We start from the raw sequence: 18,849 nt of genomic DNA, 5'->3' as shown, positions 1-18,849 counted from the left end.
AACATAGTTTTTTATAGTCTGGAGCAGACCTGCAGATTTCTTGCAGTACGGTAGAGCCGCCTCAACAAATTTCTGTAGCCCCATAATTAAGCCAATAAATCGTTGCTGGGGATAGCGCAGTCCTCCTCTATCCGACTGTCTGATTAAGTTCATCAACGGGCATGTATTAACTGAGGTGGAAACGTTACTCAAGCACGTGCTGCATTGTTTCTTCTTCGATTACATGCACTAAATAATCACACACTAATGCATGGGAAGCAGTTTCCAAAGTGACACACGCCGACTCAGGGGACTCACGAACATCTTTCAGTAAATTAAGTACATACTCAGCGGGCATCACTGGTTCTGTTTCGTCAAGTCCGGGAGAGGATACTGAGGCAGAAAATTTTGTATTTTGCTTATGGATAACGTTAGCAACATCGGTGGACATTAAAATACCGGATTTCAGAATTCTCTTTATAGAATTCTGAGTAGCCCGGGAGTCAGTCATGTCATTGCACCCTCCTTCCATTCTTATAGAACTAAACATGGCTTCAACTGGATCTCCTGAAAAAGCCCGTGTCATGGAATGAAATACCACGGCATTCTGGTTTCCCTTTCTTTGATTTGCAGAATACGCAGCAGTACACCATTTTCCCTGTAAACAAATACAGTACTACCCTATTTCCCGCTATTTCATTCCGACAGTTCAGGAGCCGGTTGGTGCTGCCACCTGCGGTGGGTATTTGTAAACGGAGTGTTTCATTTAGTGCCATGTTAAAATGTTGTAATGAGCAGGCAGTATAAGCAGCCATCGGATGCAGATCGAGCAGGCAGTGATTTGTAGTGGGTTAGTGACTGGGTAATAGTCCAAAAAAAAAAAAAAAAAACATCCCCCCTACACGTCATAAGGAGAAGAAGAAGAAGAAGAAGAAGATAACCGAGGCCTGCCGATTCAGCACCTGGGCGAGGTGGGGAGAGGGAGTTAAGGTATCAAGAAAAGGTTCGCGTAATTTTTTACTCGTACCTACTATATTTATATTTTTTTGCAAACTATTGGAAACCTAGCAACATAAGCAACATTTCACGAAGAAGAAGAAGTAAAGAACGAATCTAGTATTTTCTTAACATGAAATATTCCCAATAAAAATTTATCCTTTCCTTTATATCATTGACATTTATGCTAATACACAGTAGTATAATAACTAACCCGCAAATCAGTGACTGGGCGTAGCGCTTTGCAACGAAATCCAAAAACTGACCTAGAAGAAGAATGCGAATCGATTTGACGTTTCTTTGACACATGACTATTTTCTGATTACTGACTTTAATGTAATAAGAACTTGAGTGAAGTCCTCAGTTTTCAAATTTTATTGGCTTACCTTTCCATGTAAGGTAAGTTGTAGTTCAACGGGAATGAGTCACTTCAAGGTAGACTGGTACTTCTCATACAAGGTTTCGGATAAAGTACATCTTAACTTAAATTTATTTGTATACCTGCTGTAGTGCCCGGCTCTGCTCGGGTACGTTTTTAATGTTTAGATTACCTACAGGATTTGTATTAAGTGTTTCAGTGAATTTTTGCAGATGTCTTTATTTTGACGTTGACAGATAGTTTATGAACTCTTGTCAATTTAGATATATTGTTTTGTAGGCTATATAATTTTAAGTTTTCATTTGAGATTATTTAGTTTCGCGCTAAACTATTTCCTTGTGACACTCCAGATTGTCCGGAAATTAGTTGATTCTTTCCAAGCATCTAATAAAAGTAAGTTGTAACTGTATGTATTTACGCGTCGCGTCATACGTACCGTACGATGTACCGTACATGATTCTGTCACTTGGACTATCACATAAATTTGTTATAAAAGTAAATGTACTTTTAGAGGTGGGTGAGTTGGTCCCTGGCAAGCGTATTGAACATATCTGTCTTCCACGATCATTTTAAGGTGGGAATAGCAGCATTTAAAGTAATATTATATGCAGTAATCCTTGAGGACCCGTTACTATATTTCTACCAAAATTCATGCTTTCTGAACCCCCATACCGGTGGAGGCTGAATTTAAATGGTATCCACAGTATCACAGCGGCCCTGAAAACTATGGATTCTACACTAATATCAGTTGTTTTCGATTATTTTTAGAAGTCAACCCCTTCCCTAGGGGTGCAAGGGATGTCCTTACCCCCACAATATTAAAAATAATAAGTCATACGTGTACCGGTACCAAGTTTGCTTGAAAGCTATGTTGTAACATACATTCATCTATAATCTCTGTCATTTTGGATATTTTCTTTTTCACCCCTTCTCTCCCCCATGCCAGTGGGCTGAACTTGGAATTAAAGAACATCTGGAGTGTCACTATTAATCTCAGCGACCCCATAAACTATGGGTTCTACATTAATATTGGTTGTTTTCTATTATTTTATACTTCACCCGCTTTCCATACCCATCCAATCAGTATTTTTTTACCAAATAGTAAGTCATATGTGTACCAATTGCGGTTGACAGCTGTGCTGAAACATGCATCCATAATCTCGCTGCAGTAGAATTCTTGAGCTGATGTTGCCATGGTTAGGCCTACTCATTTCTTCGTCTGATTGCTAGAACGGAGATAGTGTGGTGCCAATATCTCAATAATGGTTGGTTTAGGGCCTTAAAACATAGTTTTCGAGCACGTAGGGTCTGCGTGAGTTTTGTTGTTCGCTTAGGGAAACTACCTCACTCCTCATTTCCCTAGTACGCCTCTACAGTGATGCCTAGGCTATCTATGACAGGTTTTGGTGGAACTGTGGAGGATCAAACCAGCCTTCGGGCTGAATATGCAACATAGTTAGGCTTAAAATGAGCTTTGTTTTGTTCTTGTACAATAAATCTGATATTTTGCCTATATTAGAATATGGTAATGTGCCAAAGGGCCTAAATCTAGGGAATTGATAGAACTGTTAAAAATTTCTTGTAGACAGGGTACTAAAAGATAAGTATACAAAATTTGGTTTAGATTGGTAGAACGGTGTGGATTTGCATAAGGAACAAAAGGACAGAGATTCTGCTTTATATATACACTGATGTGCAAAACTCACAGACGAGATAGATAAAGCAACATAACATATCAACTACTCGGTGGTAATTAATGAAAATGTGGTGACATTTTGCCAGAGGTCTCCCACACGTGCATAGAAACCTGGCGTGAGGTCAGCGTGACTATAGCGCCAAATGGGTTTGGCCCCACAAAATGAGGCAGTTGAAGGAACGGGACAAGGCAGTGTGAGTCAATCAGCGAGCTGTTACGGTGCATTGTGGCGGTGTTATTAATTAGAACATGGCCCAGAGACAACATTTGGATGACTTCACACGGGGAAGAATCATCAGGAAACTGGAAGAAGGATGAAATGTGGCGAGTGTAGCCCAGGAGTTTAGTATTGCTCACAGCATGGTTTCCCGTTCATGGAGAACATTTCGAACCACAGGCACTGCTACCTGAAGGAGATGAGGGGGTCAACCACGGTCAACTACAGCAGCAGATGACAGCGATATTGTGCAACAGGCAAGAAGAGACTCGTGTCAAACAGCGGATGCAATTGCAACCACATTTAATAGGAATTCAAGGTACCCTATCTCACGCTCCACAGTGGCACAGTGACTGCATGGAGGTAGTCTGTTTGTCCAACGATCGGTACGGTGTGTTGCATTGACACCTGTACCTCGGCGGCACCATTTGCGAAGAGCGTCAGATCTGGGGCAACGACAAGTGGGGTCAAATGCTCTTCTTAGATGAGAGCAGATTCAGTCCGAGTAGTTATTCTAGACGTACCCTCATCTGGCGAGAGGTGTAAACACTTAATGTACCCAGCAACTCTGTTGAACATGATCATTTTGGTGGTGCAAGGTTTATGGTGTGGGGTGGCGTAATGTTGCATGGGCGTACTGACCTCCAAATCTTTGAACAGGGTACACTCACCAGTCAGCGTTATTGTGAGATTTTACTCCTTCCCCATGAACGTCTCTTCAGGGGTGCATTTGGCCCTGACTTAATTTTTATGGATGACAATGCACGATTGCATAGAACAGTGCAGGTGGAGGAGCTCTTGGAATGAGAGGATATTTGGCGAATGGACTTGCCTGCCCGTTCCCCCTACTTAAATCCCATCAAGCACGTGTGGGACCTGTTGGGCAGACGTATTGTAGCACATCCACATGCACCAACGACCATCCAGCAGTTGTCAACCACACTGGTGGAGGAATGGAATGCTGTATCGCTGTCCGTGGTGATCAAACACTCTTTTAAGAACCATGTCCCTTCTTTTGTGATGTCCAGGGGACAATCATGTGTCGCAGTGACTTAACTGTAATTTATTGTCTCTGTATAAAAGTGTTATTTCTGTTCATCTCATCGCATATTCCTTTCAGTTGCCTACCGTACAATACTGTAGCGGTTCTTCCTATGTATGGTTCAAATTTCATTGAGCTATGTTATAATATTATTTGCTTTACAAAACTCTACCAACACGAGGCTGCATTTTTGAGCACCTTCAAATACCACCGGACTGAGCTAGGATCGAACCTGCCAAGTTGGGTTCAGAAGGCCAGCACCTCAACCATCTGAGCCTCTAGCCCGGCCCCAACTATGTTACTTGGCAGTGCAAAACATGCAAATGTTACTTTCTTCCTTACGTTTTGCACAGCAGTGTAGATAGAAGATAGATAATTATACAGTGTTGTTAATATGTTAGACATGTGTATTTCTCTCTGATGTTAACTTTCCTTTCTGATCTGGCTTCTGTATAATTTATGAAAAAGATACTTCTGGAGATATTTTTTCTTCTGACATAAATTGACAGTTCTCTTGAAAATTTCAGCGCCAAAAAAACTGTAACCACCATGGTACGAGTAATAACTCAGGAGACTTTTGATGAAGTGGTGAAAGAAAATGTGGAAGAATTTGACATGACTCCCGAAGAAGCAATCAAAGATGCAGTGGAACAATTCGAAGCCCAGGTGGGTTTTTCATATAATGCAGAGATTATTGCTTTAATGTGCATGCATGACCTTCTGTTCCAAGTTTGCATGGAAACTTGATTCTGGCAAACCAATTTTTAATCTTGAGGGAGAGTCCTTAGATTAGTATTTCTACAGTGAGTTTTTTTTGTTTTATGGAAGATTATTATGATTTTTTCAAACAACATATCCATTATCCTATACTTCATTTAGTATTTTTACCTTAATGTATGGTTGGCTGACTACTACAATACTTACCTACAATTATCAGGGTTTTGCAAGTTTAAATTACAGGTAATGTATTTTAAATGCAAGAGACTCCTGTCAGATTTACTGATACATTAAAGAATACAAATGTAGGTTCATCACTGTATACAATCCAGAGTACTCAGAATTAATAAAAGTAGTGTCTTGGTGGCAGTTTTGTATAGTTATGTAAATTCATTCAAATAGGATATCTAAAAAATGGTTCAATAACAGTTCTTTATTTTGTTTTAATAAATGGCAAATATTTCAGACTGATGATCTAGATTCTCTACCTTAAAACTCTAATCTGATAATTCATCAAGATTTCATTTCAAATGAGTGTGTATGTGTTTCTCTGTACTGAAGTTTTAAATAACAATTGTCATGTACTGTACTTAAATATAACAAAACAGTATAATTTATCAGAGTTAGCCCACCTGGTGGCCATGATCTTTAAGGCATTGAAGTCTAAACGGTCTGACATCATGGTTAGCTGGTTCAAGTCCCGTTGGTCGAAAAAATTTCACCATCAGAATGTTGGCCGGCAGGGTAGGGGAGGTGGTGGTATACAATTTCTAATCATTAGATTGCATGTCAAATGCCTGGATTAAATTCCAAACTTCTCTGCAGTGCTCATATGGCGTGAGGGCATATGGCGCTGTTGATGGTGATTCGTTTGTCGGATGGAGACGTTAAGCTTAGAGCTGACCCCTTGGTGCTATTTGACAGGAATAGGCTATGTGTCGGCACTGGATTTCACCAGCTCCCTTCCTACTGTCATATATCACATCATTAATTTCATCGTTCGACTCGTTGGCTGAACGGTCAGCGTACTGGCCTTCGATTCAGAGGGTCCCGGGTTCGATTCCCGGCCGGGTCGGGAATTTTAACCTTAATTGGTTAATTCCAATGGCACGGGGGCTGGGTGTATGTGTTGTCTTCATCATCATTTCATCCTCATCACGACACGCGGGTCGCCTACGGCCGTCAAATAGAAAGACCTGCACCTGGCGAACCGAACCCGTCCTGGGATATCCCGGCACTAAAAGCCATACGACATTTCATTTCATTTTCATTAATTTCATCTTATTAACTTCTCTCTGATGAGCTTGATGTCAGCAAGGGCATCCGGTCATAAAACCGCCACGACAGATTCATCTCACCTCATACCTGACCATGTAGAGAAACAGGACAAGGGTTGGACGAACAACAATATCATTTATCAGAGTTTTCAAAAACCAGAGAGATCAAAGAGAAAGAGAGATCCAGTGAATTAAATACAGTAAGTTCATATACTATAACGAACAAACAAAATATGATTACATCATAAACAGTAGTGAACATCATAAAGTAGGTATAACAGTTTAGAGAGTCTTGATTGAGTCACTGCCTGTAGAAGTGAAGGTTAGTTACTGGTAGATCTACTGCTTTGTTAGTTATGATTATCTGTGGGCTGATTAGTTTAATTTTTATCATATTTTCATTAGTATGAAGTCCTGTATAAACTGTCGACGTTCTAATATATTAATAGCATGTTGTTATTGCTTATCTAGATGGGTGTTTGCTTGTGATAAATTAAATTACAATTCATGATCTGTTTCATAAGTATTGTAACCTTAGGAATAAAAGCACTGGAGACTGACTGAAAAGCACTATTAAATATGAGTTACTGGTGGGATAATAGTTTTCTGTTAAAGCCTGCGTGTTCAAAAGGTAAACACCACATTCAGAGGATATAAAATATAACGTACTAGGTTAGCTGGAACGTATTTTCCTAAAAATGTCATATTGACTGTCTTTGAGTTGCTGAACAAGAAATAATTTATTTATATTGTTGAAAGAAAGTGGGATTTGCTTTGTTAACTATGCTTTAATTAGCTTAAATGTATTAGGCGACTGCTGTTTAAAGTTTTGAGACACTTTTTGAGAGCCAATATTAATGGAACGAAATGACATACCGGTACAGTTCTTGCACGGGGGGGGGTTGGCGAAGGTTATTGTATGTGTTCAAAGTGACCTCCATTAGCAGCCAAACAACTTGGATGCTGCTGAACTGCTGATCGAACTATGGCTGTCAGTGTTGCCGGTGTGATAGCTGCACAGGATACCTCGATGGTTTCTCAACGCTCATTCAGTGAAGCTGGCTTTTGTCGATAAACTTCATTTTTCAAGGTCTCCCATAGGTAGAAGTCAAGAAGTGTAAGGTCTGGAGACCGTGGTGAATAGTCAACAGCTCCTCTTCAGCCTGTCTGTCGTCGAGGTAGATTTTCATCCAAGTAGGCTCTGACATCTCTGTGGTAGTGAGGCAGAGCGCCATCTTGTTGTAGCTAAAATCTTTCAATTTCAAACACCTCTCGGATGGCAGGTAAAATCAATGTTTGCAGCATATGAAGATATACTTCACCAGTTACTAGGTCACCTCAAAAATCTGTGAATCAGGGTGCACGTGAAAGCGGGGTAAGCCGATCAACCTTACGACGAATTCTGAAGACTGCAAAGTGGAAAGTGTACATTCCAAGATCACTGCACGCTATGAACGAGGACGACCCAGAACGAAGAATGGAGTACTGTGAGTACTTGGCGCCTCTTCAAAGAAGAATGGGCCAATCAAACCGCGCTATGACATACCACACCATACATTAACTACCGGGTAGATTAACAAGTTTGTCCAGTGAATGTGAGGATTTTCATGAGCCCAGTGCACACAGTTGTGGCGGTTTACAATACCATTCAGTTTGAATTGCACCTTGTCAGTCCAAATACCATCCTTGCAAATTGTTCATCTTTGTGAAGCATGCCTTCATACGACTCGCAGTACTCCATCCTTTGATTCAGGTCGTCCTTGTTCATAGCGTGCAGTGATCTTGGAATGTACACTTTCCACTTTGCAGTCTTCAGAATTCATTGTACGGTTGATCGGCTTACCCCGCTTTCACCTGCACCCTGATTCACAGATTTTTGAGGTGACCTAGTAAAATGTTGCAACACAGCAGCACTGGAAGCTGGACTTGATGTTTTTGGTCGTCCAGGCCTTTTCTTATGCACATCGTGGAAAATAACATCGGCTTCAAATTTATCCCGAATACGATAAATTGTTGTACGTATTGATGGCTGAATTCCACACACTACACTATTGCTGTTGTACCTCGGTCATGTTTTCGTACTTCCAGTACCCTTTCAATAAGGCCTTGCTTTGCTCAAACAACAATCTTATGTCATTCATTACTGCACTGTCATCTGCTGGAAAACGCATGCTAAGATTGTCACACCATTCACGTGACCTTCATCTGTTGAGAAAACAATGGACTACGCTACCGTGCAAGAATTGTTCCAAAGATATTAATTATCAAAGAGTGTCTACATTTTCCTGGACCCTTCTGTACATGCATATGATATGGCGCTAGCTAGGAATTACAAGTTGCGGTGGACCTAATTGCTTAACAGGCAAAGGAAAGTTAAATGGCTCTAAACACTGGGGCCAAAAAAAAAAAGAGAGAGAGAGAAAAGGTAGTCGTTAGAAGAGGAGAAAAATTGGCAGGTAGTGACTTCATTGTACACAAGGGACAAAAGCTGAGCTATCTGCAACACCTGTCTCTGAAGACTACCATGAGACTGTTTGATGTGAAAGAGACATGAACAGTCACACATGGTTGAGATTTAATATGGACATATCTATGAAACAAGCACAGGAACTAGAAAACTTGAAGGCAAAATTTTTTATGCAAGCCTTATTGTGTCAAAATACATGCCGTGCGCGTGCACACACACACAAACACACACACACACACGCACCCTAATAACTTTCCTAATTTTGAAGTACTCACATAATGCCAGCAAACATTCAATCTCTCATGAAATTTATTATTCTTAGCTAATTTGATAGCACTGGCATAATTACAATATATAACCAGTGCAGTTCTCAATTGAACAATACTTTGTAACAACCAATTCAAACCAGACAGCCTCCTTCGCACCATTACTCGCTGCTACTTTCTCTGCCTTAGTGGTAGAGATTGATGCACATTGCTGTCATTTTCCATCCCGGTGATTATTCCTTTGCTCAGGAGTGGTGGTGGTGATTATTGTTTTAAGGGGAAGTAGGGCCTACAACTAGGCAACCATCCTGTATATAACACTAATCAGAGAGAAAAGATGGAAGGGATCCGACACTTCGAAAAATGAAGATATTGGCCAAAGAAAGACAAGGGCTGTAAAGGGCATGAAAATGAAAGACTTCCTAGCCCTGGAATGTTCTAATAGCGTTGGGGTCAGAAAAGAACAAGAACTGACTGAGGGAGGATGGAATAGAATAGGTGAAAGTGAGGAGCCTGGCAAAAATAAGTGACAGTAATGCCAGAACTCAGCTAAGTGCCCCATGGTCGCCAATCCATGCTCCCAAGTTCAGAGCCCCTGTGGCCCCTTTCAGTTACAGCAGACAGGGGATACCGTGGGTGTTATTCTACTGCCACCATCCACATGGGGGATCTACTTAGGGGAGTTCCATTCCTAACAACTGTCACAAAATTCATCAGTTTTATCCATTAAACTGGTTTTGTGAAAATATCAGCATTTTGATGATTAGTTGATAACTTACATGATCAACTGATAACTTTCATAATTTTAAGAGCTCACATAATGCCAGCAAACATCTATATGCTTCGTTCTCTTGTGAAATTTATTATTCTTAGGTAATTTGTTAACAGTGGTATAATTACAATATAGAACCAGTGCAGTTCTTAATTGAATGATACTTTGTAACAACAGATCCAATCAGGCAGCCTCCTTCGCACCATCGCTCGCTGCTGTGTACTCTGCCTCGGTGGTAAAAAGCGATACATACTGCTGCCATCTACTCATCCTGGTGATTGCTCCTCTGCTGTACATGGACACCATCCCACTGATGAATCTTCTTGAAGTAGGCTCTCATGCATAGTCTGTATCAGTGAAAAACTTAAACTCGCCAGGTCTCAGCAAAAATCTTGTTCGAATACCCAAAGAACTTAAACCCTTCAAATACCTGATTATTCATGTTACTAGTTGCCAAAGGCTCTCACGAAGTCATGCCAAACACTGTAATGTGTAGCTTGCTGCAAATGAGATATCTGTAACAACAGCCAGATACATAAGATATCCACACCCTCTCAATATGAAGCACATGTCAACTCCGTTTCTCCAGCTTTCCCTAGCTGTTGGAGTATGAACACTGAAACAACCAGGAATCTGCTTCACTTCCCTGAAATCCAGACTTGAACCATTCATTCCAGCACATAGACGACGGCTTCAGTTTGTACAAAATCTTGTTAAGTTCTCACACACATACAATAGAATCGTGATACTGCTCTGGTTGCTCCATGAAGATATCAAGTACTTCATGTTCATTTGCACATTGAGGAAGACTGATTTAACATCAAATTATTGTAAATCAGAAGAATCATTTGCAGCAACATTCAGCACAGTTCTAATGGAATCAAAGCATATAACTTGACTAAAATTCTCGTCACTTTTTTTTTTTCCTAGTGGTTTAAGGTCGCACTGACACATTGAAGGTTTTTGGTGATGCAAGGATGGAAAAGGACTATGATTGAAAAGGTAGCGGCATGGTCTTCATTAAGTCACAGCCCCAGCATTTGGTTGAAAATGGGAAACCACGAAAAACCACCTTAAGGGCTGTTGGCAGTGGGATTTTAACCCACCATCTTCCGATTGCATGCTCAGAGCTTCATGACCGTAAATGCACAGCCAGCTCTTGGTAATCTCGTCATAAAAGTTTTCTGTCTAGGAGTTTATTCTCTTCTTTTATCGCATCTCTCCACTGCTGGCTATTTTGTGACTTGCTCGCCTCATTGTAGGTCTTTGGTTCGTCAATCTGTTAACATTGCTTCACAAAAGTGTTGCAGTTCTATTTTGCTTCTGTTCCTCTTATAGTTCAGATAGTTTATCATTGCCCATAAATTATTTTTCTTCAACAAATGAAATGAAATGGCGTATGGCTTTTAGTGCTGGGAGTATCCAAGGACAAGTTCGGCTTGCCAGGTGCAGGTCTTTTGATTTGACGCCTGTAGGCGACCTGCGCGTCGTGATGAGGATGAAATGATGATGAAGGCGACACATACACCCAGCCCCCTTGCTAGCGAAATTAACCGATGCTGGTTAAAATTCTCGACCCTGCCGGGAATCGAACCCGGGACCCCTGTGACCAAAGGCCAGCACGCTAACCATTTAGCCATAGAGCCGGACTCTTCAACAAATTCAGTAGCATTATCCAAACTTCCTTCAAAAAGTTTTAAACACTATCTCCTTTGTTGTTATGAACAGATTTTGTACATTTGTATCTGCATATCCTATGAAAACACCCAGCCACCTCTTTGTGTCCCAATTCTTTCTGTACGTCAGTACCAAAGATGTGCAACTTGTTCAGTTGTTGTTTTACCCGAAAAATCTCAAACCAAGTCTTCAAATCTTCTCCTCTTGGTCCGGTATGATTGAGCTCATAGTCAGCAGTATAGTAGCTTCTGTCCAAAAACAGGTAGGAAATTTTTTCAATAAAAGTATTGTACGTTCAAGGTCTACTACAGTTCTATTTGTTAGCTTAAGCATAGCCTTTTTATTCAGGCTGTATGGATTTATGACTACGAACTTGATACCATGCGACTTCAAGATGCCCTTCATATTATTGTTGTTAAACTCCAAACATCCATCAGAATGAAAAGTTTGCACCTGCAGCCCATAATGGTTGTTGATAACTTTAACATCTCAGAAGTCCTCTCAACAGTTTCAGATTTCTCTTTGAGAAAAATACACAATGTGGAATTGCAAATAATCTCGGGTGAAACATACAGAATACTTTGCTCTTCCCGTTGACGGACACTCTCACAGAGATCTGTGTGAATTACAGCACCAGGTTCTGTATTTTGCTGGTGTGGTATAAAACTGCTTCTATGCTGCTTTCCCTCAGCACAAGCCTTGCAGAATTCATTTTCTGCAACAACATCAATCCCATTTCGATTAAGAAATTGGTGAACGTAACATTTGTTTTGAAGTTCTAACCTTTCATACCAGATCTGTAAAATCTGTTCTGAAGCCATATTCACTTTGTTCACATATGCAGCCAGGGTTACATTAATATGAATCAGCATTTTGAATAACTGCCCTTGACGAACACCACATGCAGCAGCAACACTTCCTTTCAAGTACTGTATTTACGTGAATAATCCCCGCATATTTAAAATAAAAATTGAGGCACAAAATTGGGGTGTGAGTTTTATTTGCGTCAGTGTTGGCAACACACTCCTGGCTCATCTAGTTTTCGATACTGGGTGTACAGTTATGCTTTGTGTAACTGCAGATGGAAGAAAACTGCCCCCATATGTCTCATTTAAACGGAAAACAATTCAGACTTTTAATTTAAAACTGCCTTTACATTTTAAAAAAGTAGTATTTTACACAGTAATTTAAATTCAAAACTTCTCTGTGTCACGATAGAATACTCTCCTGGAACGTGCAGGGGTAGCTTACCGCACTTTCACTCTTTGGTGTGTTGACAGTTTGTTTCATAGCTGCTAAGTTTGAGTGAAATCGTATTTCATTTGTATTCAGCGTTTTAAGGAATGCCACACTATCACATAACAGGCAGTGTGCGAAGAAGCAGAATCCACGAACATTGGCGATTCTCTTTGGCGATGCCGACAGTTGGCGGAAAAGCATGGTTCATAATTATAATCAGTTGGTACGCAACAAACAATGTTAGAAATTGTTACAATAATAAAAACCACCTTTCCAATACTTAGTAATCCTTTATATTGAGAATAAAACCATTAACATATATTAAAAATAGGACATGTTTCGCTCATCCTGTTCTAAATTCGTCAGTGTAAAAGTGTCAGTTGCTATGAACAATAAGCAATTAGTTTTGGAGTAAAACCTAAAATCCCTCAAAGATGGCATGATAGTAAACTTCTGTTTTAAAAGAAATGTAATGAAAATATGAAAGAAATAAGTTTAATCTTATACTTTGTTAACAACTAACATGATATTCATCTGAACTTATTGTGGTCGTCATCTTCTTCAGATCTTTCTCAACGAGTCCAAAAGTCCTATCTGATGGCAAATATGAGTTTCCAGTAATTGGAAATATCAGTTCTCATTTCTTTGCCTCATTCTCCAGTCACTTATAAACAGACACATTGTCAGGGCGCAGCTTGCTTTGAGATGTGCCTGTTACAACAGACAGTTTGTAACAGTAAAGTTGTCTGGAATAATGAGCCGACTGATCAGTTAATTTTGGCAAAGCAAGGTTCTTTTGGCAATCATAGGACATTAAAAGACAGCCCTCTTCATTTTTCTTCAGTTGTCGATAAAAATTCTCTACTTGTGTTTTTGTGGATAGTTCTCTTCAAAATTAAGGTTGTTCTTTCCTCTTCATACTTTTCAAACTTAATACATTGCTCTAGTTCCAAGCATGTAGTGCACTCATCTATGCATGGAGAAGAAAACCCGAAATTTAAGCTGGTATTAAAAATGTGCCTAAAGTAAGCTCCCTTTACTTGCAGTTCCACTTATGGTGGACACTCCGAAACATTGCCTTCCATATTAAACGAAAATATTTTCCCAAATACTTATGTTATAAGTAAAACACTGAAAAAACATGAGCACTAAACTATCAAGCTTGCACCGACAAGAGAATGTAAACAAATGGTCGCCATGCCAGTTTGATGTCACTTGTAGCAATCTGATTGGCTGAAACGGTCATGTCTGTTTTTGATAGAAACTCTGTTTGGAGGTGTCCGATTATGAAAGAAACTGCATATTTCTTTGTTAAAAATAAAGTACAAATATTCGTTTATGAAAGACATGGGCCACTAATTCAGAGAGAGCATTAAAAATACTATAATTTTATATTCTTAACTCAATTTTGATGTGGGTGGTGCATGTCCGTGTTTGATATTAGGCACCTCATATAGATATTTTCCAATTCTGTCATTAATTTTCCCTTTTCTATCTTCTTGATAATTTTTAGGTCTTTCTCTATTGTTGTAAAATGGTGGCCTGACTCTCTCATGTGAGCACTCATCGCAGAATGTTTGTTGTGTTTTGTAGCATTAACGTGTTCTAAGTATCTTGTGAGAAAGCTACGGCCGGTTTGGCCAAATATGAACATTTACACACTACACATGTTAATCTATAGATGCCAGAACTTAGATAAAGGTTATTGTTGGAATTTATACTATTGTGGTTGCAAAAATGTTTCTGGTTGTATTTTGTGCCTTGAATGCTATATTAACATCTCGTTTTTTAATAGGATTAGTTGTTTGAAAAATGGCTGGATTGGTGAATGTAAATGTTGCTAATTTGGACTTATTAGTTTTTTCAGGAGTAAGATTACTTGCTAACTTTTGTTTTACTTTATTGATGATCTGATTGATCATATTTATTTTGTATACATTAATTGAGGCCAGATCTTTTATAAATTTAAGCTCCTTTTATAAGTTACCATCTGAAAGGGAGATCTCATTGCGAAGAAATTTTCAATTTTAGCTCTTAAGATTGAATTTCACGTCTTTCTAAGATTTTAGACGTGCTACTTCTTTTAAATATTTTAGAACAACTCATTCTTCCACAATATTAATGTATCTCTCCTATTAAGCCCATATTTTTAAGGCATGTCTCCAAAGATTCTGTATTTTATGATATTCTAGTAGAGTAAGTTTAAATTTGTGAAAAATGGTTTAATAGTTCTTATGTCATTATTTACAAACATAACCATTCTTGGAGATTCAGATTTGGTTGATGATGCTCTGTAAGGGAGCGAAACACACCCCACATATAACTTTTTAATTAATGAAGATATTTTAAATGTAATAACATTATAATGTATTGAACAGGTGGATTATAATAAAACTTTGTTACCGAGCTCGATAGCTGCAGTCGCTCAAGTGCGGCCAGTATCCAGTATTCGGGAGATAGTAGGTTCGAACCCCACTGTCGGCAGCCCTGAAGATGGTTTTCCGTGGTTTCCCATTTTCACACCAGGCAAATGCTGGGGCTGTACCTTAATTAAGGCCACAGCCGCTTCCTTCCCACTCCTAGCCCTTCCCTGTCCCATTGTCGCCATAAGACCTATCTGTGTCGGTGCGACGTAAAGCAACTAGCAAAAAAAAAAAAACTTTGTTATTGTAAACCACCTCAACACTCGACTGACTCTACTCCTTGTTCATGGCGAGTCTGTTTTTACCCAGTGATGAAGTTCTAATACCCTCAGGGTGTGGCCAAAATAGAAACGTTCTAGTTTCGCCTTCCAGAAAATTCACGGACACACCAGATGAAAGGCACAATAGAAGCAGAGGTCTTTGCATGCCCTCAGGCTGGCCAGGAGCTGCACAGCCTGACTCGCACATTCCTTCCAGGAAATACCAGAGTGGTGGTGGTGGTGATTGTTTTAAGAGGAAGTACAACTATTCCTGAAGGGTGCTTTCAGAGGACTGGCAATTACATGAGCATGTAAAACTACATTCTGTTTTCATACTTCATATGGCATCATTTTTCTTTCAAAGATAACCCTCCTTGACCAGAGTCAAGTCAAGGCGATAGTCAAGCATGATGTCAAACATGCATAAAGGATAATGGGCACATCCAAATACATTGTTAATGTAATGGTTGCATTTGCTGCAGATGGAACAGTCCTGCCACTGTTCGCTGTGTATAAATCCAAGCCTTTCTATCCCACATGGATTGAAGGAGGTATAATAGGAACTGGATACAACCGAAATTCCAGTGGGTGGTTCAGTCTTGCCATTTTGGAGGACTGATTCACAACCATTTTACTCCCATATACATAAAACCCACCATTTGTTAGTCATGCTTTCTGTCATTTGTATTACCTTCCCAGTTAACATTTGGTAAATTGAGATTACTCGCTACAATCACATTCCTTCCTGTGTCATTCATCACATAGCCGATTGTTTTAATTCTGTGTTAGTGTCAGCCTTTCCATGTCTGTACATCCCAAAAATACCAAGTTGCCTGTTATCTGTAAAGACAAATCTTACACCTAGAATTTAATTTTTCTCATGCTTAACTTTTTAATAGCATACAAATACCTTTTTCCACAAGTATGAATACTCCCTCTCCTAGTGATTCTCTCTCTGTTAAACACTCCAATTCCAAGAGAAAATTTCTGCATTAATAATATCACTTCTCAGCCATAATAATCATCAACAATGCAAAGACCATTAACTATCTTGCCAGTGAGATGGTCACTCTGACGAGGGAAGTACCCCGGCTCGAACGGCTAAAACCGACAGAAAGTGGGCTTAAAGTATACAGTTGTACCTATGTCAATAACTATCAAGGCCATTCATCTGTAAAAGTACGTGTTTGATCGCCAGCGCCATCTGAGAGTCAGTGCACAGGCCGCGCTGCATTGCAGCTGTACACGCAATGCCTGTTAGTAAGTTGCAGTGTGTTGTAGTATAGTGCACACACAAATGTCCGACATGAGTAGGTGGAAGCCAATCAACCCTGTGAATGTTGTGAAGTTGCTGCGCGAAAAGGTACGCCGACGCTACACAGTGGATAGTGAAGATGTAAGTGGAGTGGAGGATGGGCCATTTGCATGCATGTTATATGATATCATAATGCAGAAATACAATGGATCTGTAACAGAACTACATACCGACACATTGGAGAGTAATGGTGACTGTGAAGCGGACGGCATAGAAGAAACAGCACATGAGTATGAGGGTTCCAACCATACTGACAATCCAGCAACGGAAGGAACTACACGTGACAGTGATTTCGCTCCTTCACCCCCAAAACATGTACGAACAAGTGTGATACAGAGTATAGATGACCGAACATTCGACAATTTATTATTTTATTTTATATTTATATTATTTTAATCGCAGTTACAATTCTTATCAGAAACTAATGAAGCATTATAGCTGCATCAGGTCAAAATCAAACTGTAACTTGAGATTATGGGATGCGCAAAAGGCAAGACCCAGGTCTGTTCAAGCGAAACAAAACATTAAAATTGAAGGCTTTAAAAGTGTCTGTAAAAGCACAATTTGACAGAGCTAGAGATAACGGATCAGTGGTCCACTACTGGCACATTCAAGTGTGGGCTCTGGAGGCCGTTAGAGCAGTTTCTCTGGACAATTTTAAAGCTTCATTGATTTTGTCAGGGTCTTCAAAATCGCAGTGTTCATGGCTCGCAAAGAGATTGAAGAAGAGCATGTTATACAAACAGCAGAAACATTTTTGGTAGACATGAACATGTTTATTCATGATGGGAATGTAATGAAGGAATGCATGTGGAATAGTGATTAGAGTCAATTTTTTAATGAACTAATATCTTCTGCAACACTTTCAAATAAAGGGGAAAATCAACAGTTGGTCTGATACAGTCTGTGTATAATTCTATGCATAGTTACACAATTGATGTGGCTGTGTCTATGAATGGCAAATTAGCGAACAAGCTTTACATTTGTCTGCAAGAAAAGGATGGAACATTTGGTCTGCAGGTTGCAAAGAAACTGACAGCAATGTGTCCACAGAACTTCCATGTTGAAGCAAGTAAAAGTGGAAAAATGACTAAAGCACATATGAAGAGCTTCTTTAATTCGGTCCTCGCTGAACATGTTGGTGAGAGAGTTCTATTACTTTGCAATTCCTGGTCAGGACACAAAGACTACAGTGTCGTTGAAGAATGTTTTAAATAAAGATATCACATTAAAGATATTGCCACCAAAGACAACCAAATACTGTCAACCTCTGGATGTATATATTTTTAGGCAATACAAGCTCTATATCAGACGTCTTGTTGATTTTGTACATTTGCAAATAGATACCACGCAGGCCACGTTACATGATTGATACTTCATCATCCGTCTTCACTCCGTCATCTGCAACCAACTATCTGCACCTATACTTTAAGGTTAAGTCAGTATTCCACCTTTACAATACCATAAGTTTATTGTCTATTTATTTAAACAATATTATTAAATAATACGGGACATGTTTCTTCTAACTTGTAGACATCATCAGCTGTAAGATATTCAAGAAAAAGCTTAAAAAGGACAAGGACAGAACAACACAATAAAATAAATCGGTTGTCGAACACTTCAGTCAAAATAGCGAGGATGTTCCAGATTGTTCCAAGTGCAAACATTCAAAACCGGTTGACGATAAAACTTAAAAACATACACGAGACGATATAGTAAAGCTTGTTGTAAAAATTCTTCTTGAGGGTGCCATTGATATGCAGCAATCGGGTGCGTCAGCAAAAGCTAATAATGAAGTGCATAATGTTATTTGTAGCAGAAAAAAGACGATCAACGAGCATGTGTGGGGAAACCAGAGAGAAGATGTAAAAAAACGTCATATTGGTGCAAAGTTGACATTTCTTATTAAAACTAGGTGGAATATCAGATCGTATGACGTACGTAAAAATACAGTGGATTGTTTTAGAATGAGAGTAAAGATTAATGTAAAAATTGAAATTAAGTAAGCTGGTTTAAAAAAGGAAGATTGTGGCACATCTGATTACTTGCGTTCTCGCTTCTCAAAGAGTAATAGGCTTTTTTTTTTCTTTTTTTTTTTTTTTACTGACTGAGGATGAATTATGGAGG

The 18,849-nt window shown here is 39.4% G+C and overlaps 1 protein-coding gene across 4 annotated transcripts in view; it reads left to right on the top strand.

Moving 5' to 3' along the window:
* Positions 1-892: 892 nt before the first annotated feature.
* The window catches only part of LOC136873973 (armadillo repeat-containing protein 6 homolog), an 85,459-nt gene continuing 67,502 nt past the window's right edge, over positions 893-18,849 (top strand). The window contains exons 1-2 of one of the 4 annotated variants that reach the window (XM_067147376.2): positions 893-982; positions 4,837-4,975. In XM_067147376.2, the coding sequence (XP_067003477.2) occupies positions 4,859-4,975 (117 nt within the window). In that variant the 5' untranslated portion in view covers positions 893-982; positions 4,837-4,858. The other 3 variants (XM_068227613.1, XM_067147374.2, XM_067147375.2) reach the window with 3 other exon arrangements.

The sequence above is a fragment of the Anabrus simplex genome, chromosome 5, assembly GCF_040414725.1.
Source record: "Anabrus simplex isolate iqAnaSimp1 chromosome 5, ASM4041472v1, whole genome shotgun sequence".
NCBI classification, from domain to species: Eukaryota; Metazoa; Arthropoda; class Insecta; order Orthoptera; family Tettigoniidae; genus Anabrus; species Anabrus simplex.
The sequence above is the reverse complement of the archived record's forward strand: the minus strand, read 5'-3'. Positions and strand labels throughout refer to the sequence as shown.